This window comes from Lagopus leucura, unplaced genomic scaffold (assembly GCF_019238085.1).
Source record: "Lagopus leucura isolate 7727_CA_CO unplaced genomic scaffold, USGS_WTPT01 Super-Scaffold_100157, whole genome shotgun sequence".
Taxonomy (NCBI): domain Eukaryota; kingdom Metazoa; phylum Chordata; class Aves; order Galliformes; family Phasianidae; genus Lagopus; species Lagopus leucura.
Window position 1 is genome coordinate 35,739,895 of NW_024962334.1, and position 22,325 is coordinate 35,762,219.

The following is a 22,325-nucleotide window of genomic DNA, read 5'->3' on the forward strand; positions in this document are numbered from 1 at the left end:
TGTGATTCAGATGAGGGTGTGGGTCATCCATGAAACAGGCTTTGAAAACTGCATCCCCAATGTCAGATTCCAGGACCGCTCAAATCTTAAAAGCTTTCTGTTGGATTACAGGGAAAAAAAAAAAAAGAAAAGGAATGGAAAAAGTAGTTTTCTGTTGTTTTCTTTAGGTCTCCAATTTGGAATAAAAGCTTTCTCGTGTATCTCACTAGTAGTAGAACCTTCAATTGGTGATAGTTAATTTTAAGAGTTTGCTATAAAAGTTGGGAAATTATAGGTAATACGGTTGTCGAGAATGGAAAATAGCTTTAGATTTGCTCTGTAAGCTCGACAGAGTTTCTGAAGTGTCTTTTTATTGGCTCAGTTGTATTAGTTTTTTATTATGATTTGGTGGTTAAGGCTTTCTTGTTTTTACTCTGCTGTGAGAATCTCAGAAAAAAATGGGAAAGTGTAATAATAGTGTCACAAATATGCCTTGTGTATACACTTCTTTAGTTTTGATGTTCATAATGTTGATGTTCAAAATTACTTTTGAAAACTATCTGCAAAGCTTGCTTTTAAAAAGCACAGGATGGAAGGTGCTTTTAGCTTCTTATACTAATAATAGTCGGAAGGAATTGTGCCGTCAAGATGACAGTATTAAAAGCTGTGACTTTAAAGTATGCATTTAGATGGGTGAAGTGCTCTGTCTTCCGGTGAAATTCAAGTATCTGATGTAGTTTGAAAGAGTAAAGGCAATGTTCTAATGGGAGACCATCCAAAGTGGAAGTTCCAGCACGTGGCAACAAGTGATGCTGCTCGTTTGCAAGCTGTTGTTGCAGCCAGTTCCCAAAATCTGTTGGTATTAGGATCGTGATGCTGGGAATGTTACTTACCATTCTCATTTACTAGTATGTGAAATACAGATCTGTAAATAGATACATTCAAGGTTTCGCTTTGTGGTTGGTTTGTTTGAAGGAAGATGTATCTCTTAGTGTTGTAAGAACTCATAAACATTTTAGATTGTAAGCGTAATTTGTTTAAGCAATTCTAATAGCTCGACCTGATAAGCTTCTATGTGCAAATTTAGTATTTGGGGAAGAAAAACATTGTCCTTGAACAAGTTTTGTGAAATTTGCATATCCCTGGTGCATTAAAAGCACACTCCCTTGTGATTAGTTTACTTAGCGTCGCGCTTTCAGTCCGGAAACAAACCTTCAGAGTTTGCAGAAGTTACGCAGGCTACTGTCCGAGCTTCTGTACTTCTGGATTGCTCTTCTGGAGTTGGAAAGCAGCAATGAAAACAGGTAGTTCTGATGAGTTGTCTGCTTCCAGGCAACAGTGAAGAGAGTAATTTGTAAATGATGTGGCATTATTTACTGGAATTACTCTGGGCTCTCTAATGGCCCCTGATTAAAGTTAGTTCCTTAATTGCTAGCTGGGACATAACTCCTTTTTCTGAAGAGAAATACTGTTTCTTGACAGCTCACATTTTTCCCTGCTGTTTCTATCCTCTCCGTATAGACTATCCAATAAACCTACGTAAGTCAGTGCATTACGCAGAACTTGCAGACAAAGCTCTGCTCCTGTTCTGGCTCAGAGAAGAGATTTCTTTGAAATGTGATTTGCCTTCTACACACTGTCATCTAACTCAGCGTGCTGTAATAACTTTGTGGTGGAAAACAGTAATTCAGGGGCACCAAGCATGCAGCGTTAACTGCTTTTGTTTTTGAAGTCCACTTCTGTACAAATCCCACAAGGCACTTCCTGGGAAAATCTTTAGTCTTGAAGAAGACTGTGTTCCTTGTTGAAGTTCTTCAGTTAAGGGGAAAGAAACCGAAAAGTACTCTTGTTGAAAAGCAATTCTTAACAGTGATGCTTGTAGTGCTTTTGTTTTGCCTGTGGTTGGTTGCAATGTAAAAATGAATTTCTGGACTTAAATGTGGCACTGGAAGAAAGTGCCTGCATGCTGTTACGTTGAGGTAGATGATGTCCTGTTAGTGTTTTCTCTTGAATTAGGAAGGATACCAAAACATGGTCGTACTGATCTGCAGATGCTTCTGCTGCAACTTCAGTATGAGAAGATTCAGTTTCCTTTCTTGAAGGCCTTTTGCAGATTGCCTGGAGGTCTGCTGAGAAGTTCTGTTGAGGAGAGATCAATTAAAACGAGTTTGGTGAAATAATACTGGCACTATGTTCAGGTTAATGGGTCTGAAAGAAACACTTCTGTATTCATTCCTTTTCTCTTGGACAGTACTTGATTTTTCTTCAAACTTGAGAGGTTCAAATGCAAGTTTTAAGATGATTTACACTTTATTTCTGACTAGAAACTGATGAGAAGTGGTGTCTTGGAGCCATATTCAAGAATAATGTCTAGGTGGAATGTCTGAATTCCAAGTTAGTGGAAACGGTGGAAAATTGTTGAGTGGATGACTGACAAGAAACCTCATTATTCATTTTTATGCTGTCTGGTAAATGCATGTGGCTTTGACATGATTCTATGCATGTAGCAGTGTTACTGTGTGTTGGAAAAGAACGAAAAGAAGGTGTTGATTAATACTTGTGTTGATTAGGTCCATTCGGAATAATTAGTTCCTTTTTGTGGCTGTTGTAAAGGGAGGAGTTGAACAGCGTGTCAAAGTTCAATGCTGGAGTTTTTCTGCTATTTTTAAAAACGTTCCTAATTTTGCTTCTGCAGCAGCAGTATTGATGGAATGTAACTTAACTGCTTTGTCGTCACTCAGAAAAGGGACATGGTGTGGTATGACTCCAAGTGACACAGGCAAGGTACTCGGATATGAACTGCTGGTTTGCAGAGCTGATTTCCTCACCTTCGTGTGTCTCTGATGTGGCTGGAGTCTTGACAGTGCTTTTTTTTTTTTTTTTTCCTAAGCTTTTGTTAATGGTATTTTGATATTCAGAAGCTAATTTCTCTCTGATGATTCTTACCAACTGAATTTAAACACACAGATTTTGAATCAAGAAAATATTATTTACTTCATTTACAGACTGAAAACTGAGAACTTATTTCAAAACTGCTTCCAAAAGTGTCATTAAAGATGTTTGTTTGTTTGTTTGTTTGTTTTTGCTATGTGTGTGGATTTAATCTCATACCTAAATAGAAACATTCTCGTCTCTGAGGAACGGGTCATAGGATTGTTCATGACTTACCACTAATCCGCAACTGAATGGCAAATAATAAAAACTATTCAGTAGTACAGAGCTAGCTAAGTTATGCAAGAGGGAAAATGCTGATTTCTCTGCAACTAAAAGTGGTCTGTTGTGTGAAATGTTACAGGAAGGAGAGTAAGCATTAACAGAAGGAAAACAACTATATACAACGATGACTCTTAAAAGAGATGTGAAACTCCTGACACAATTAAGAGCATAACTGCTGAGCACAGTGCTAGCCAGAAAGTTACATGATCGGGGAATATCGAGCAGGACTAGACAGAGATTGCCTCAATGCTGATGTGACAGCTACTGGAATACAGTCTCTTGGTTTGTTTTTCACAGCTGGAAAAAGAGTCTGATGTGGAGATTTTCAGAAAAGAGATGAGGAAATGACTGCAACTGATGCTTGGGCATTAGAGGGAGAGAGATGAAGAACTCTCAATTTAGGTACAAAGGAAGCATTTAAGGGTTTATTTAACGAATAATTGCAGAAAAAAGAAATGGAATAATGAAGAGTTCTCTAAGGTCTCAAACAGATGCAAGCACAATCCAGTTCATCTAAGTATTCAGAAAATAGAAAAATTGGCACAATTTTCAGTGTTTTTAGAACCAATTGGAGTAACTTAACCGTGGCAATTTTTGCAGGGCTGGAAGTTTTAAAACTGAATGACTTAGTTTTCTAAGGTTTTTCTACTGCAGAAAGTTGAGCTTAGCTGTTCAGAAGTCCATTGGTAGGTAAAACATTAACATGAATATTTGTAGTTTATGTCTTCTGGGCTAGTGGCTTGTTCAAATTAGAATGGATTAAAAATTGTTACTTCACCTCCTGAGTATCCTTCCAGTGGTAACCTTTATTTTTGGGGTGGTTGAACTTGGCTCCTGGAATGTGAGGATTATGAACCTGTGGATATGCTTTGCATTGCACTGTAGGATTTGGTCATAGAGAGTGTGCTCTTTGGAGTGTGGTTCTGAGGTCAAGTGAAACCATGCTAAGTCTGGCAGCATATGCTCAACTTGCTTCACTGCTTCATACGTTTGCCAGATTGGATTTTAGTTTGAGTTGGCCATAACCACAAGCTTCATCCGTTTGAACACTATACGAGTATTGTGAAATGGCTTTTCTGTTGTAGGCTTGCAGAATTTGTGTGTGGCAGAACAAATGTAAGATTCTTAAATTTCTTGTCTTCCTTGCCAGAAGAACTTATTGCAGAGAGGCTGACATGCTTGCCTCAGTTGCTTTTTGAAGGCCCTTTTATGAGGCCCTTCAGTTTTCCCTCCATGCCATCAAACATAGGAATTCAAAATCAAATTTAGCAATATGGAGGTTAAAGAGTAATTTGATACATTCTGTAAAGATTTCTGTTTGGGTTAGAGGTAACAGAATCATAGAATGGCTTGGGCTGGGAGGGACACCAAGGATTGTCAAGCTCCAACCCCCTGCTGCAGGCAGGGCCACCAACCTCCAGGTCTGCTACTGGACCAGGCTGCCCTGGGCCACATCCAGCCTGGTCTTGAATACCTCCTGGAGGTGATGCTGCAGATGTGCTGCACTCCTTAAGGTCATCATGTGGAGATCATTCTTTTGCAGAATGACATGAATTTGGAGAATAACTAGAGGTAAATTCATCTTCCCCTCCCATTTAAAAGCTGTTTCAGGTTTATCAAATTCTAGCATTTCCAGTATCTTTTGTTTGCTATGGTTAACTTTTTAAAGTGTACAGAAAATTAAATTAAATCAATTAAGAATCTCTTTTTTTCCTGAATTCTGCTACAAAAGTTTTCACTTGCTAGAAATGTAAGCTGTAAGAAATTCTGTAAGATGGAGTAATGAAGTTACTCCTTGTAACTTGAACGGAATTTTTAAGTCTTTCCTTTAAATGATCAACAGCTTTTGTGTGTGTAAGGTGAGGAAGTGAAGATATGCAATCAGTTATGCAAATTAAACTGTTGCTGTTTCTCCTCTTCATATCAAGTGTGCTGGGTTACCTGCTTGGGTACTTGTCAAGGTCTTTGTGACCCAGTAGGAAACAGAGAAGGCATAGGGTGGTGGCTTGGTGGTGTCTTCTGGTTCCTCACTGTCCTGTTTTCTGCTTTCTGCCCTCAGCTTTAGCTTTGAGTGTGGGACATAGAATTGGGCTTAGAGACTGAGAAGGCTACAGGATGAGATGAGAGGCAGCATAAACCAGGCTACTTCTGTTTATCTTAAGATCCATCATTTTTCTTTAATTATTAAATAAGGCAATACTGAACATCCTTTTTGCATTGGTTTTACTAATATTTTAAATTTAAAAAAAGCCTGATCGTGGTTAAATTAGTACAGGTTAGTGTGAAAAATATAAAGGAATTTTGAAGAAACTTCTTTTTTTTATTAGTAGTTCAGATGGTTTTTGCCCCTTTTCTTAATCAGCATGTGTTAGATGAGAATAAGAAATGGCAGTGTTCTGATCTTTAAATTGCAGCTGTTATTGTTTGATCAGTCCATACCTTCTGTGCTTTTAGGTAGGTAATGCTTGAATCAAGACGGGTGATTTTTGTGCCTCAGGAAACTCCTGCCATAAAATCTGTACATGTGAGTCCACTACATTTGATAACCTGAAATTCCTTAATGCTTCTCTAACTTCAGCCCATTGGGAGAACTACCAGAAATGCAGACAGAAAGGACTTGTCTGTGCCTCCTCATGGGCAGGTAACTAAAACCCAAAATGCTGCCTTGTTTAGCGGGGAAAAAACAGAGCTTGCAGCACATTGCCAGTTACATGTGTGTGAGCTCACTCAGTACAGGTTCCTACGTGGTTGATCCTGAATGGGAAGGGTAAAATCGCACTGGTGATTCAAAAGGAAGAAAATATATTTGTGTTTCATCTTTGTATGTTTTTTAATCATCAGTGCTAACGAGCTGCACTTGTTTCTAAACAAGTTTGGTCGTTGCTCAAACGGTATGATAGCACCTTGGATTTCCTTTTTCTGTATGAAGAGTGTGTCACAGCTGTGCTGTCGTTGTTCCATACAGCTGTTCTGGAAGTGAAGCTTCCTACCAAAGAAGAGAAAACCTTGTGGAAACTGAACGTGCTGGTGAATTTCTGCAGCAACAAAGCACAATTAGATAATACATACAAATGTTGGTTTAAAAAGTGATTTTTAAGTAAGAAAAGGAACCATTTCTGGCCTGTGTCTAGTGAAGTGAGAGCTCTGTGTTTATTCTGTAACTGTATGTAAGGATTTGTGATTTCAGTGATTTTGGTTTGGGCTCCTGAGCGCTTTAATCTGCTTACTGCAGGAATCTGGGGATCAGGCTTTTTGCTAAAGGAAAACATGGTTTGAATAAAAAATATCCGTAGTAATGGGCGTGTTAATATAGGTTTAGAGGGCAGTGTGTTCGGTTACTACGAAAGCGATCTCAACATAGGTAAACTCTTACAAAAAATCCCTCCTTCCCCCTTTTCAAACCTGTTACATCTATTGCTTTAAGAAATTCAGTATCTCTAGTAAGACTTTAAAAGTGTATGTTTGCGGAAGATGATATTATTGTAGAAGTCTGATGCACCTTGGAAAGCACTGGGCACGTTAGTCTTTCTCAAAATGTTTTTAAGAAATGATATTTACAGCTGTGTCCCAGTTACACACATGGGCTGCTTTCCCTTGGTCTCCTATCTTAAATACTTTTCTGTTTTACGTCCTTCACAAGCAGCAGTTCTTTTCCACTCCTCTCACTGGGTTTGTTACCGAGTTTGTCAGAGTAGCAGAGTTATCAATTATTCATATCTCTATCAGTAGCAAAAGCAGAGAAAGGAAGTCTGTGATCTGCCTTACTCATCTCGCTTGTATTTCAAACATACCTGCTCACTCACAAATGAAAAGGGAAAAATGTGGTGGTTTTGTTGTTTTCCTTGCCTTCATTAAAAAATAGTGCACGTTTGCATAAACACTTCTGTCCAGATGAGGTAATGCACCTTGCCTCATTTCTTCCTATTGTGTTTATTCCACATGTTTACGTTCCTCTGGATGATGGGAGATTTCATGTCAGGTGTCACCCTTGAGTAACATCAGTGGGTGTGCAGATTCCTCCTAGTTCCGTGTTTTGCTCGCTCAGACGCCTGCTGCTGACAAGTTAACGTGTGTAATTTTCTAATCCTCTCATTTCTTCTGGCAGAATACTGTATTTACCTGATTTGATGTGAGAAATAATTTGATCTTTCAAATTCAAGCGATGTCAAGTGCATCTTTCTGGCAAAATGCTGTGTAAACTTAGGGCTGAAGGCTCTCTGTAATCCTTTGGAGTGTTTACTTGGCTGGGGAAATAAATGAGACACTTGAGCAATCAGATAATCCTAAAATGCATTTTCAGTTTGTGAACGTAACCTGAGCTTTTGCAAAGAGGTCTGTTTCTCTAGCAAAGAGATTCTAGGAAAGCTTAGTTGAATTTTAAGTATGTGTTTAAGAGTTATTTAATTGGAAGATGAAAGAATTGCAATGTAGTTTGCTCCGTATTTTAGGCAACGTGCCTTTATTAAGCTGTGCAGAACATCCAGCCTGACACTGTGGCTATGGATCTATCATACTGAAAGCAGAAGGCTTATGTATATAAAATGTGTGTGCATACATATATGTAAAAAGCATTTTTAGGTGGATGCTTGTTATAATTGAATACTGAATGCAGCTATTCTGTGTGCTTATGTTGTTTCTTTTTTTTTAATACAATGTATATTGAACAAGATTTCACTTGAATTTTGCAGATTAGTTTCTGTGTAGCTGCTGTTCTGTGTTCTTGGGGATTTTGGAGCCAGTTCTCTTTGTGTATTTTTCTGTCCCAAAGAGTATTTTAGCAGTTTTAAGCGGTCTGATCATCACTGAACTAAAAAATCTGTGGCCTGTGCTAGAGAGGAGCATAAGTCTAGCAAGTGCTGTGTGACCAGAGTCTGTGTGCCAGCAAGCATGGGTAGTGCATTGTTACAGTAGGAAACAAAATAAGTCTACATGCCTGCTGATTTTCTGAAAGTGAGCCTACTTTGCTTTCTTCTTTCAGAAGAATGCTAGCAACATGTTAACCATAAGAAATAAGGGTGAACAAAAGCTTACAAACTTAAAACGTTGTAATGACTTACTTTTAAAAAGTTGCTTTTTGGCAAATTAGGGCAAAATGTGTGCGGATTTATTTTTATTTTTTTTTTAAAGAGTTTGAGCTCTGAAGTGTTACTATCAGTTCAGCTCACCCTCTTTTTTTCAGAGTGGAGATGCTCGATAGCTTTAACGTTGTAGCAGTGCACTCAGTATTGAGGAGTGGTACTTACGGCTTCTGAAACCATCAGGAACAATCAGAAATTTTGCCTTTTTAGAGTGAAGGTTTAAAAATATAGGCTTTGTGCACCAACCTGAATTAAGTGGTGCTTCTTTTCTTCTCAACTGTTCCCTTTATTACTAGTATGAAAAGTGTGGTGTTTTCTGTGTGATCTTCATGGATCATGCGTCTGCACCTTAAAACCTTGAACAGATAAATGTTTTTAATGAGGTTATTCCAAGTGACGTGGAATCTAACTCTTCCTCAGTTATGTCAGCTTCCCCTGCACGTTAGTGAAGGCGTGGATGGGTTGCAGACTGTCTTCTGTTTACTGAGTGCATCAGGACTGTGAAGATGTCGTTCCCTGACATCGGATAGCGCGTGGCTGAGGTGCTGTCAGACTTGTGTTACCAAACTTGATTCTCTTGGGACTGTATTTCAGCACCTTGTTCATGGGAGGGCTCTTTACTTGGGTTCCATGGCAAGGCATTAGAAGGGGGAAACTGAGTCTCTTGTCCTTAAGCTGCGCTTATCCACATTGGAGTTGAGGTATTGTCATCATTAGTTTGTGGTGAGAGTTCAGGCTGTCAGTTGAGCACTTCTCTTGTTTTGCATGTCATTATTAAAACCTCTTCCTGTATGAGGTACTTGCTTGAGGACAGTAGAACCTCTCTTTTGTGCTTTTACTCTAATAGAGGTAGAAAAGTTTACTGAGCTGTAGTCAAGAACAAAAGCATGGTTTTGCTTTATGCTCAACTATGTGTAATTTCTTCTTAGGGGATTGTTCTTCTCTAAGTAATACAAATGTAATCAATCTGTTAATAAGTGGAGCAGAATTAAAAAGACTTAAAGGTACTGCCATTGGTAATTCTGTGCTGGGATCTTCTGGTGTTGTGAGTTGGAGGGAGCAGGACTCTGAGTTGCTGAAGTTCACAGTCCCTTCTCATAAAGGTAAAAAAACCTACTTTTTCAACCTGATCAATCTCAAGGTAGCTTAGTGTTAGGACTGATGGTGTTGCTAACAGCTGTCTATATTAATAAACACCCTAAATCCAAAGGGAAGGAAAAATAAAAGGAAATACGAGGACTTTGGTATCCACTTAGAGTTCTCGATTTCCTTTAAATTCAACTTGTAGTTTTCAAGTCCTTCAGTTGTGTCTCCTTCAGAAACTCTTGGTTCTTTCCAAGGTGTTCTAACAAAAATTTCAGAAGGTGATTGGATGTTGCTGTATTTTAAGAGAAACGGGCACATTTACTCAAATGTTATTGCATACTGATCATCAGAAATGAATAATATCTACATTTATTTTACAGATGACTTTAAAATCCTTTGTACAGTCTTTTGCCTATTCTTGTTTTTGCTATCAGGAAAACTACTGCTATCATTGTTTTGTGTAAAGAAGAAAGCTGGTCAGGATTTATGAAGTGAGAGAGTCTTCTGTGGTGGCTTTGCTTACCCTAGATAGATATGCACTACATTTCTGTGACAGTGCTTATGTAAATTTACTCATTCTCATCACAGTGGTGAATTCTGAGTGGATGACAATGTTAGCCAAGGCAGGGCTACCGGTGGGAACATATCTACGTGCCCCCAAGTAATTGGATGTCTAGCTTTTTTTATTTTTATTTTTAAAGGAGTTAAACTGTTACGTGAAGCAGTTTGAATTTTGAGTTGTTAGGAATTTCACCTAGGTGAAGCGTTATCTAATCAGGTATTTATCTTACATATATTAACTCAAAGTTGGTCACAGAGAAATCATTGAAATATGTTTAACTTACTTGTCAGGAGACTTGAAGATCTGTTGTTTGCACTACTCAGAATTCAATTCAGTGTTGGGAACGAGCCTAAAAAAATGCCACCACCTCTGGGAAATGGAAATATCACATTATGCAACTGCCTTTTCCATCTATTCTCTTTCCTTTCTTGTTCATGTTCCTTATTCCTGTTTCTTTGCTCTGAACTGCTCTGTTATTTGTTGTTGTGAGAGGACCTGTAGAAGACCACCTGCAATTTTATCTTCTCCCTATGCAGAGGTGGTTGAAGTCCCTAATTTTTGGTAGAGCACCTGAGCAAAACTCTGTTCTACATGTGAACTAACATATAATTCAAAAGGGTAGAAAAAAAGGCTGTAGAGAGATGACTTGTCTGCCATCACGTTCGTAGTAGAGCTACAAATCTTCCAGTTTTCCCCTTTCTTGGTACCCATTTATGCTTTTCAGGAGTGCAGTGGAAATGTGTTTGTCCCCTTAGCCGTTTTACAAAGCGCAGCTTTGGGACGTGGGGTCTTTCTGGAGCTCACTGCATCCATTGAACTTTGTTCGTTGGACCTAATCATTTTTGAAGTTGCGTACAGGTTGGAAAATGGTTTCTCACTGTTAACTGTGGGTGAGCCGAGGGCTGAGGGGAGGAAGAAACCAACAAAATAATTATAACAAGGAAAACAAATTGGAACGGGATGGTTGGCTTATATCTCTTCTGCCAGTGAGAAGTACCAGAACTGGTTGGTCTATTCAGACTGAAGTGCAGCCCTTGGAAAACAGTTCTCCTCTTAGCTTCTGGAGTCTTGTGAGAAGTCTGAATTTAAGTTGAGCCCTTTTATAATTACCTTCACTTTCATTTTCGATGAGCCAATAACTGATTTTCTTTCTAGAGCAGCTTGGACTCTTCAGCCTAAAATTGAACTTCAGTGTCTGAAATAAAATTAGATGGATCTAATTAAGAATACAAATGTAAACAAAAGATAGCAAACTCATTATGTAATGCATAAAAAAAAATCAGAAGCTAATGTTTAATTTTAATATTATCTTGAAGCTCTTTGAGTTTCAGGAAATTTGGTTACGTTTGAGTTTCAGTAGTAAAACAGTGTAAACCCTTGGCCTCCAGTGGTTTAGTACTCCCCTCTCTTCCTTTTGGAGTTATTGGTTTCTTTCTACCATTTTAGAAAGAAAGCTGTATTTTAACCTGTTTTTCTGAAAAAGAGCTTTGCAGAATCCTTTTCATCCTTTTTAGTAATTTGTCCCACTTTATGTATGATTCCGTTCATAGTGATGTCTTAGACTGGTTTCCATGAAAGTTTGTGTAAATGGTAACCTGGAGAAAAAGATGAAAACTTCCTTCCAGTGGGAAGAATGTCCTGAGAAACAGGCATTACAGAGCAGCACAGGCTTTTCTGTTCCGGATAAGGAGATGGAGCAGGAGGGGAAAAGAGGCTTTGTAAGTTGTTTTGCTCGCAGTGTAAAACTTTCGGTTTGAAGGGTATAATGAGTATTTAATTGGACAGCAGAGTGATTAGGCTCACATTTTCTTTTGGCAGAGCACTGTGCCTTCAGTTTTGTGTGTTAGGATTTTCTGGAAGGTGTTACTGACCAGTTGGTATATTCTCTGAGGCTGTTGCTCTGCTAGAAAAATGCAAATTTTTTTAATAATTTTAATCACTTGTGGAAGGCAGCCATATTTTATTTCAACACAGCAGGCCACATAAAAATGCACTAAAAAAATAAAAGGGATTTTGTCTTACGTGCAGCAAATAAAAATGGCTGTGATCGGCTGTTCAGTTACTTCTGAGGCTTGGGTATTGCGTTCCCATTATGTTACTTTTATTCCCTCCCATATGGAGAACTTCAGCGAGTGTTTTGCAGAGACCTCCATCAGACTAACAAAGATGGAGGCTGAAATACACTTCAGACATCTTAGTTTGGGTGTACTTAGATAAGGCTTTTTTCAATGCTTAAACAAGTTTTAGTTATCTCTGTACAATGTACCACTGACTGTCATGCTGTTACATTTTTTCTGGTGACAAATAATTAATGTCTGTCTGTGCTGTTAAGGAAGCTCAAATTCTAGTAGTGTCTCTAGCTTAACACATTTGAATACATACTAGCTAAGAGATGGAAAGGATTGTGGCTGAGCTGTATATGAGTATAAGTAAGTTGAATGAAGTTCCTTGCTTTTTTACTGCCCCATATTTCTTTCCAAATGCTTGGTTTCTGAGCACAGAAGACTCTCAGATCCCTTCCTGAATCCCTGTCAGCATTGGAGACAGTGAAGGGAAAGGACTGGCCTTGAGGTTCAGCTGCAGCACTGGTTTTTGCTAGGGAGCATTTTTAGTGCTTTTTGCCCAGCTGGTAAGCGTCTGTAAACTTTTGTTTGCATTGTCTACACTGATACTTCTTATTATGGTTACAGTAAGAGTTACAGTATTAAGAGTTACAGAGTAAATATCTTCGGAGCCTAAGCGCTCTGTGTATGTTAGACTGCATGAAGTTAGGAAACGTATAGTCCAGAACCATACAATAGTATCCTGCTGCAGCTACTGCCAGCTTATTCTTTGTGCCTGGCCAAAATCTTGGATGTCTGAGGTGGTTATGACTAGATGTTGCAGTTGCTGATGTGAGTTTTTTTGGGAAGTTTCAGCTTGTTTTGAAAGACGGTGGGGGGAGGGAGAAAAAAATTAGGTGCTTATTAGAGCAGTCTAATCTTCAATTCAAAGTATCCTTGTTTCTTAATTTCCCTGAGTTGAAGTGGTGTCAGGGGAAACATCAGTTAAATGTGAAAATTATTGACAAAGTTGAAGGTATGCAGTGGGCTGTGATATTCTTTCTTCACCCTGCGTTGTCTGCTTTCCAAGTCCAGCATGGTGCTGAAACCTCATTGCAGCTCAGACTGTATTTGCTTCAGTAATTTGGGTCTGGAGAGCACTTAATAAAAATTGTGCAAGTGAATCTTGGCATAGCTGAATTTCCCAATCTGTAGTAGGCATTAAGTCACAGCCTATTTTTTGAATTGGTTCCCAGAATCTTGCTTTGTGTACTTGTGCTGATTTTCATGCATGAGTGAGGAAGATGTGATTTTTTTTAATTATTTTTTTTATTTTTTATTTATTTATTTATTTATTTATTTAGCCTTGAAGAAAATGATGATAATTTAACCTTACCCTGTCTGGATTTAACTGCTTCCAAAATAATGATTGAGCTGAGAAAAGTCACAGCGATGGTGCTATAGATATGTCCATAGAAAGCTCTGTAACTATTGTTAAGTTCTAGGATGTGCTAACAGGTATTTGAAAAGCACAAGCCTCTTGATCCTTCTTCTTCTTCTTCTTCTTCTTTTTTTTTTTTTTTAATGCAACAAATAGATAAAAACAGTAAAATGTTACAGGGGAATATCTCAAGGGGTGCTAGAATTCTGTCTACCTTAGCAGGCCTCTTTCTGGGGTATGAAGTAATCTCAGCTATCCTACCTTTGTGATTTGGATCTCAGGAACAAGTTGCCATGCGTGCACATGCAGCACAGACAGCCATATAAAATGTATTGGGATTAGATACTGCTAAGGGTATTGCTGGTATACCAGTAAGAGGAACTTCCCTCCTTATTTGAAGTAGGCTTCCACATAGTGATTACTTTTGGCCAACAATTTTCACACAGTAAACTTTGGAAGCTCCTGCGCTGTTTTTCTATGGAATTCTGAGCTAGCAGTGCTTGCTGGGCTGGACTGCCAGAATTCCTTGAGAGGTTACAAGGTTTTGGTCTGCAGTTAATTTGGTGGATCTTTAAGCCATTAATTTGTATGAATTGTCTAAAACTCTTGTTCTTCAGAGCGTTTGCTTCACTCTTGGAAGCTTTCTAACAGCAAACATCATTTTGGCAGCTCCCTTCATGCTCATTCCCTTTATGTTCTGGCACTGATCTAAGTGCAGAGCAGTGTTAACCATAAAAATAAATGGAGGTCTGAGGGGGAAACTTGCGCCTTTAACTGCGCTCTGTAATAGCTCTAGACATTATCAGGTGTGGAATTATGCTTTGCTGTTCCAAAGCCTGACCAGCATGTCCTGATGACCCAAGGTGGACAAGCCATGAGGGGCCCTTGTGAGGAAACTGCTGCAGAGCAGTGCCGGGGCTGCTGTAGGCAGTGTGAGTGCCACAGCAGCTCAGGTACTGCTGAGGGGCTTCGTGGCTCACTGCCAGGACTGGGAACAGCCTCGGAAGCAGTGGGAGGTGCAAAGGAAACTGCGGAGCTGTGAGACTGAGGGGGGCTAGATGTCTGTTCAGTGAGCTTGAGGGGTCTGTTTAGGGTTGGGTAGAACAGGCTTTAAAAGATCTTAGTGGTCTAATGCATATGTTGCCATCTTGCTCGCGTTGGGAAAATGTGTAATGGAGTATTCAATGTGGCAGTGTATTTAGAAAGTCACTAACAACATCTTGACTGAGCTGAATGAAGTGTAATGTAACTGCGCCCATAGGACGGGATTACAGTAAATTGACTGTGTGGATGGTTTCTGAAATTTTGAAGTGAATGGTATCAAACTGTTTTAAAAAAACATCTGGTGCATCTCATTTTTGTTGTTCGTTTTTTTTTCCCTATAAAAGGGAGATAGTTGTTTTACCTCATAGTAGAATTTAACTAATGAGTCTGGGGTGAGCAGCCTACAGAAATACACAGAGACATTTAACAACTTGATCTCAGTAGAATTTGTGAGGGGAACAGTAAATAGATGAAGACTGTTAACAGAATGATTTATTTAGAAATATTTAACCACTGTCTCATTCTGTAAAGGTTAAGGATAGAGTCACAGAATCACTGAAGTTGGAAAAGACTCCTCCCAGTGATAAGTTTCATTCTGCTGGCCTTGAGTGCACAAGATGGCATTCGTGTGGGCCTAACTCTTGCTTTTGGAAGGCTGTACTTGTGGAGATGTGCTTTTTCCTTTCTTTGCCATGCACTTCTTAAAGTGAGGGAGTGACATACACTTGCTAGCCGAAATAGTGCTGGAAAGGGTTTAGAACTGCTGATGATTCTGGTGGTCAATAACTAGTGTGTGCAAATTTGTCTTTATTCTTTGTGGGGTTGGAACCACGTTGGTTATAGCATATTTCTTTGCTTCTGTGACTGACTGCTTTTTTGTCCTGTGTGAGGAGGAGGTGGAGAATTTTGTAGTAATTTTGTCAACACTTGCGTAGTCAGAAGGATCAAAAATCATTATTTGTATAATAATCTGTCCTGTCCTATGTCTGATACACTGTAATAAATCATTTTCTGCTTATGAGCTCTCAAAGTCCTAGAAAATCTTATTTTAATGGCTCAGTTCACTCCCACCTATTAGAACAGTATCAGGCTCTGATTCTTTGGTGTGGTTACTCATGAGATTTAGTTCTTGGTATTTGCAGACCTTTCTGATTTCAAATTTAAACTACGATACAGTATGTGAAGCTGGTAGTTCCTGTTGTAGCAGTAGTTACTTGGGAGGGCAGATAAGATAAGGTCAGTGCTGATGTATTTTGAGTATTTAGTTCCTCCTTGAAATCTATAAGAAAATGATTTTTCTTAGCATGATGTGGAAGAAAAATGGGAAGAATGGAAAAATTGAAGAGACTTGTGTAGAATTTTTCAATGAATAAGAGTCTGTAAGAGCAAGACATCTATACAAAGTTCACCAAGGGCAAATGAGGGGGCTTATTTAACTGGAAATCAGAAGAGTTAATGTTGAGTTGGTGACTGAGTGTAGACACAAATGTAAGTCTAAAAAATGCTGCATTCTCTCTTTTCTCATTGCTCAAGTGAGAAATTTTTTTAGTTCAATTGTTCCAAGGAAGAAAACCAGGTGACCTCAGTAAACAGTTGTTTGGGGTCCAGAACTGCGTGAGCCTCTAAGAAATGTTGCTTATAATATGCTGTATTGCAGAGTCTGTGCTGCAGGAAAACTGAATTTATTCTATTTTCATAAATAGAAATAGTTACGTAGGACCAGGTACAAAGGAACTCAAGGGTGAAGAAAACCACCTTGCTTCAGTGAACTTGAAAAGTGATTTCTGTGTATCAAACACAGTGGGCAAATGAGAAACCCTTTTAAACTTTCTGACTTAATGTTTTGGATAAAATGATTTCTAATTTCTGAATTAACATGTTAGGACTCTGTCAGCATACTAATAAAATAATGGTAAAGGCTATGTATTTTGCTTGTGGGATAAAGTTTGAGAGTAAGAGTAGTGCAAGCTACATTATTGTAACTGGAGAGTCAAAGGGAGCTTTACCTTATATGCAACAGAAGAAATATGTGTGTATGTCTTCTGAAACCCTTCACATTTGATTGATGTTTTGATACAGGTAACTGATATGCCCTCACTGCTTTTTGCCTCTTCAGAATTCAGATGTGTAATTTCTTTGAAAACGTATGTGGTAAAGTATTTCTTTTTTCCTTTATTTTTTCTTTTAGGGACCAGTTACTCTCCACAAGAAAATTCACATAACCACAGTGCTCTTCATAGTTCAAATTCGCATTCTTCTAATCCCAGCAATAATCCAAGCAAAACTTCTGATGGAGTGAGTATTTGTGATTAGTATTTATCTCCATTTATATATATATATAGTACTTTCAGCGTTATCTGAAATGGGAGACATGTACTTCCTCTTTCATTGAGTTCTCCAACATCAGTTTTTCTTTTATAAACACTTGAAGTATCCAAGCTGCAGTTGTTAAATGTTGTAAAACTGTTCTAATTGATAATTATTAGAGGTTTGAGTTACATGTTTTGAATTTAAAATGTGAGATTGTTTAATAAAGTAGATATATACTTTCCTTGAACTTTATTGGTAAAATCATATTTTCTTGCCTAGGTTTACTTCAGATGCACTGTAGTGACTTTTTGTCACCTTATTATCTAACTAAGTTTTAGTGGTTAGGGTGGTGATTGTTCAAAAATTGCACTGAAAGCAGAACAGATAAATTTGCAAAGCATAGGAAAAGATTGAAAATACAATTGCAATGACTTTTTGAGAAATTTTAAGCTGCAGAGAACTAGTGTTATCAATTGTGATACTGCTGTGTCCCAGTAAGTGTACTGTTATTTTCTTCTATTTTTTCATGGTTAGTGAGAATAAAACAGAAGAAACTTTTGTAGAATGCAGCAGGAGCATAGGGGTCACATCTTATAGCTTACCAGCAATGGGTCAGGCATTTAAATGTGATCTAAATGGAAAGCAGTGATAAGGATACGTATGAGGACTTGACATAGTTCTCAGTGTGTGTATTAAAACTCTGGGGTAGTCTTTTGTCCAACACTGTTTGTATTTCAAAGGCTTACGATTCTGCGGATGATTGGTCTGAACACATCAGCTCTTCGGGCAAAAAGTACTACTACAACTGCAGAACAGAAGTTTCACAGTGGGAAAAACCAAAAGAGTGGCTGGAAAGGTATGTGTGTGTGTGTGTATGTATGAATGTGTATATATATATATATATATATATATATATATATATATATATACACATGTCTGTTTTCAACTTCTAAAGAAAAGTCGTCTTAACATCATTTATAGAGCGGTTCAGTTTATCTAGTACTGCTGTAAAAGACTGTGGTCCAAGTTTGTGTTTCCACCACCCATACATGACCTCTAGCACCTATTTTATCCCTGCCTGGGTGATCCCAGAACAGGGGGAGGGGAAATGTTGTCTGTGCTATGTTAGTGAGCTGAACTCGTCTGATATGGTGAGGGCTTGGACAGATGCTGGTGTAAGGAAGCAACAGTTGGAGTTCGCCAGCTTCATCTGTAGCAATGATCTCTTAGAACGATTCATCTTATGCATCTGTAGAAAGTATTGTTAGGTGATGTAAATTCTTATTTAACTTGTGTTGTTTTGTTTTTTTTTCTTCAGAGAGCAGAGACAAAAAGAAGCAAGCAAAATGTCAGTTAACAGTTTTCCAAAAGATAGAGATTACAGAAGAGAGGTGATGCAGGCGACAGCTGCCAGTGGGTTTGCCAGTGGAAGTATGTGGTTTTGCTCTTTTCCAAACTTAAAGAATTAAAAAATAAAAACATTTCCTAAGCTGCTTTTCTCCTCTCTTCATATAAACAAAGCCAAACTGAAGATGCAGACAGCTATGTCAAGTGTTGTTCCTTAAAACAACTTTTATTTACTAGAATCACAGTTTCGTAATGCTTTTTATGGTACTCCTTCTTGCAGCTTTTACTGCCTAATTTGAGTTCTGTGTAGGTAGTTATTGAAACAATCTGCACAACTGATAGTACGGTTGGAGTGTTGCACTTATTGAGACTTGTCAGTGTTATATTCTGAGCATGAAAATAGAAAAGCAGAAAAAAATTCTGAAAACTTGATTTCACATCTGAAAAATGCAAACTAATTTGATAGATAATGGTATCAGGGTTTTTCAGAAACTTGTATACTCTACTGAAAGGTATTTTTGCCACGCCAATACTATTAGCAAAGCAAGTCCCAAACCATGACTTTCTGTGGCTTGGATTTTTTTCTTTTTTCCTGAGAATATAGCTCTAATCTTTGCCAAATTTTTCTAGGAAATGTGCAAACAATTCCTAGAAACACGTGAGATTCCTTCTGTGTGCTGATATAGTTTTAATGATTTTGTAGCATAAATCTCTAGATGGATTAAAAGTAGAAACCAAACTTTTATTTTTCCAAATTGTGGTTTTTCTTCCCCTTCTGTGGGACTTGGCCAAGCAGACGTGTGTTAAAGGAATGCTTTTCTGTACACGTGAAAACATATTGCCATGCTAGAACAAACTGTATGCTACAAAAAGATAGCACACTTGCATGTTTCAGTAACCACTTGTTTTATGAAAATCAAGGACAAAAAAGCTCAGTATTTGCTTGATGTATTTTCTGTGCAGTGTACTTTAACATCCATTAGCACATGACAGATGCAAACTAGTCACTCATTTCATATATGGTCTTCCGAATTCATCCAGCTGAAAGTACATTCTTTGTGGCAGTATTCAAGTGACTTGAAGGAGAATTCTTTGAGGGATAGAATCTGAAACTACTTAATTATACATGATGCTCAGGATTTCTAATGAACAAAAGAAAAGGGGCAGAGATTATCTCTTCATGCTAAATATAAGTGAAAATAATAGATTTTGATTTAGATTTTTTTAGGAGACTTCAAAAGTTAACTTTGACTGTAACACTCATTATAAAGCAGCCCTTCGTCAAAACACAGTGCTTAACTGGAACTCTAAATCCAGCAAAGGTCAGAGAAAATGCATTTTGTCAGTGAGTAAAATTGAATTTTGCCTTTTTTGCTGCTGATTTGCTTAAGTTTTTTTTTTAATCATAAGAAGTTTAGTCAGCTATAGTTATTGATGTGCAGCTGTATTGATCATAGTCAATGCAATTTTAGAGAGAAGTTTCTAATTTATCTTCTTTGTTTTTTTTCTTAATGCAACATTACTTGGGGAATCCTGAAAAAGTGGAAGACAAGCATTCTAGTGACGCCAGTAGCATGCTCCCACAGAATATTTTGTCTCAAACAAGCAGGCACAATGACAGAGACTACAGACTGCCAAGGGCAGAGACTCACAGTAGTTCTACTCCAGTACAACATCCCATCAAACCAGTGGTTCATCCAACTGCTACCCCAAGCACTGTTCCTCCTAGTCCATTTTCTCTACAATCTGATCACCAGCCAAAGAAATCCTTTGATGCTAATGGAGCATCTACTTTATCAAAACTGCCTACATCTGCATCTTCCATCCCTTCACAGAAAACAGAGAGGAAAGGTATGTCTAATCAAATTCCATGTAGTACTTAAAACCAGGTATTTCTTTTCCTTTGCTGGTTAAATGTTACTTCCAGAACTTAAGTGTACTTGTTGTGTTGATTGTGCATGCTTACAACCCAGTTAGCATTTTGATGAGCTTACTAATTCTTAAACAATTCTAAATGGATTTTGTGGTATTTACTGTTTATTGGCTTATTCTGCAAATTGTTATTTCAGATCATCTTTTAGTAGTAAGTTCAAACTTTTTTTCTTGCCTCATGTTATTTTGGGTGTTTGCCATTTTTTGGGTTCTTAGCATAGATGTAGCTACACTGTTTGAAAGTCATTTTGGACCAGTATATTTTAGGAACTACTCTTACGAAATGGAATGCCACTGTGAATCTGAAGTGCTGTTGTTACAGAAAGCTACAAAACTTGTATGTTTTTTAACAGCTGCTCGAAGGCTGCTGAAAGTTTGTGTTTCTGTGCACCAGAAACTTTTAGAATCATCAAACAAAGATGAGGATTTTGTGCATTGTTTGTGAATTTCAAAAATCTACATATTAATTTGATTTAATTTGTTATTAGGGAAGAGATGCTAAAGAACATTGTGAGGATGGAAAAGTGATACTCTGATGTAGCCAAGCTCATTGAAATGAGTAACATTTTGTTAGAAAAAGGTGTTTCAGAGCTTTGAGGAGAGGAAAAAATATTTTTTAATAAAGATTTGGGTTTTAATTTTAAGTATTACTAACCTGTTATGATACTGGATTCATTTTGGAAAGATACTGAAATTTGTGAGTATGCCTAGTTTAGAAAGAGTAATACAGTCCTGAGAAGCACATTGAGCCTCAGGTCTGCTGTTGGTCTTACACTCTGCATTTGTTTTCTTGCCTTCTAGTTTTCTTTATTAAAGAATTCCAGCTTTTAGTGCAGTTGGAAATTTTCCTGGCTATCCAAAAATTCCCAACGGTAACATTTCTAGCAATGTAAGAAAATTGTACATGAAGAATTTTTCATGAGACCTTGAGCAGTTTTCACATGATTTGGAATGTGAGCGTTGATGGTAAATACGGAATAACGGAGGCGAGCCTTTTTCTGTTGAGCACTGTAAAGCATGAAGAATGGCGTGCTGGTTTTCATGTGGTTCTTGTACAGAACACCAAGAAATTAGCTGCTAAGCCTCTGCTTTGAGTGCAGTTTGATACACTCCTCTAAACAGTGACAGTGCAAAACATCCATGTGAAATATTCTCTCCTTAGATTCACACGATAATTAAGATTGGAAAAGAACACTGCGATCATCCAGTCCAGCCATCAACCCACCACTGGCATGCCCACTAACTTTGTCCCTCAGTTCCACATCTGTGTGCTTCTTAAACATCTCCAGGGGTGGTGACTCAGCTGCCTCCCTGGGCAGCCTTTGCCAATGCATTACTTCTCTCTCTGAGAATACTTTTTTCCTGATATTAAGCATAACCTCTCTCTTTCCAGTACTATCTTTAAAATGTTCTTTAAGAAACCCTTTGTTACTTCATTCTTGCATGTGTTTCATTCCTGTTTGGTGTCTGGACTTCATACTGGCTATTCTTTTCCTGTTTACTGCATACCTTTATTAGTTGCCTCAGGTTAAACTGAGCAACTGAGTCTTGCTGAAACTGAAGGGATTTTCCCATTGTGACAGCTGCTACAAACGTTATCAGGTAGTTCTGGAATTTCTTAGATGTGGCATTTGTTTGACAGCTTAGTGTATGCAGTTGGGTACATGCAGTAGAGGTAACTGTGTGGGGCAGTCTTGCCACTATGAATCTTACCTCAGGATCCACGTTACCTTAGATGCTTCCTTATCAATAATGATGTAATTTCTGTATTCCTATAAAGGGACCATTTAAGCTTATAGGAATGAAATGAATAGATTCCATAATGATGCGTAGTTGATGTAACTGCTTTGTGACACCAAAGTGTGAGCAAATGCAGCACTTTGGGAACTTCAGGCAGGGTGAGTCACAGTTTTAAAGTTAGTAAGCAGTTGAGTTAGTAGAATTCGTTAGTTGAATGAGTAGAAGAAAATTAGGCTTCAAAATTTCTTTGTAAATTTTGGTGTATTGCTTGAATTTCCTCCTTCAGAAACAAAAAAACTCAATTTTGTATTATGATAAACGATTGTTCATAGGGTACACTTAGTAATCTTGCCTTTTTCTTGTTTTGTGTTTATTAAGACTTGTATTTGATATTTGAACATGAAATTTGACCAGTGTAATATCCATGGAACCTCGTGTATTTAAACAAAGGGAGTAAACTGTTGTACACTGTAATGGTTCTGTACAGCTTTCTTCCGTTACTCATTCTCCCAGATGTGGCTGTGAACTTGTGCTGTTGTAGGTATGCT

At 38.0% G+C, this 22,325-nt stretch overlaps 1 protein-coding gene across 4 annotated transcripts in view; it reads left to right on the top strand.

The window, feature by feature from the left end:
- Positions 1-22,325, top strand: part of WAC (WW domain containing adaptor with coiled-coil) — a 53,690-nt gene that overhangs the window by 6,419 nt on the left and 24,946 nt on the right. For all 4 annotated transcript variants that reach the window (XM_042888559.1, XM_042888560.1, XM_042888562.1 and 1 more), the window contains exons 4-7: positions 16,637-16,743; positions 17,499-17,614; positions 18,077-18,189; positions 19,648-19,956. In XM_042888559.1, the coding sequence (XP_042744493.1) occupies positions 16,637-16,743; positions 17,499-17,614; positions 18,077-18,189; positions 19,648-19,956 (645 nt within the window). The remainder of the gene's footprint in view (positions 1-16,636; positions 16,744-17,498; positions 17,615-18,076; positions 18,190-19,647; positions 19,957-22,325) is intronic.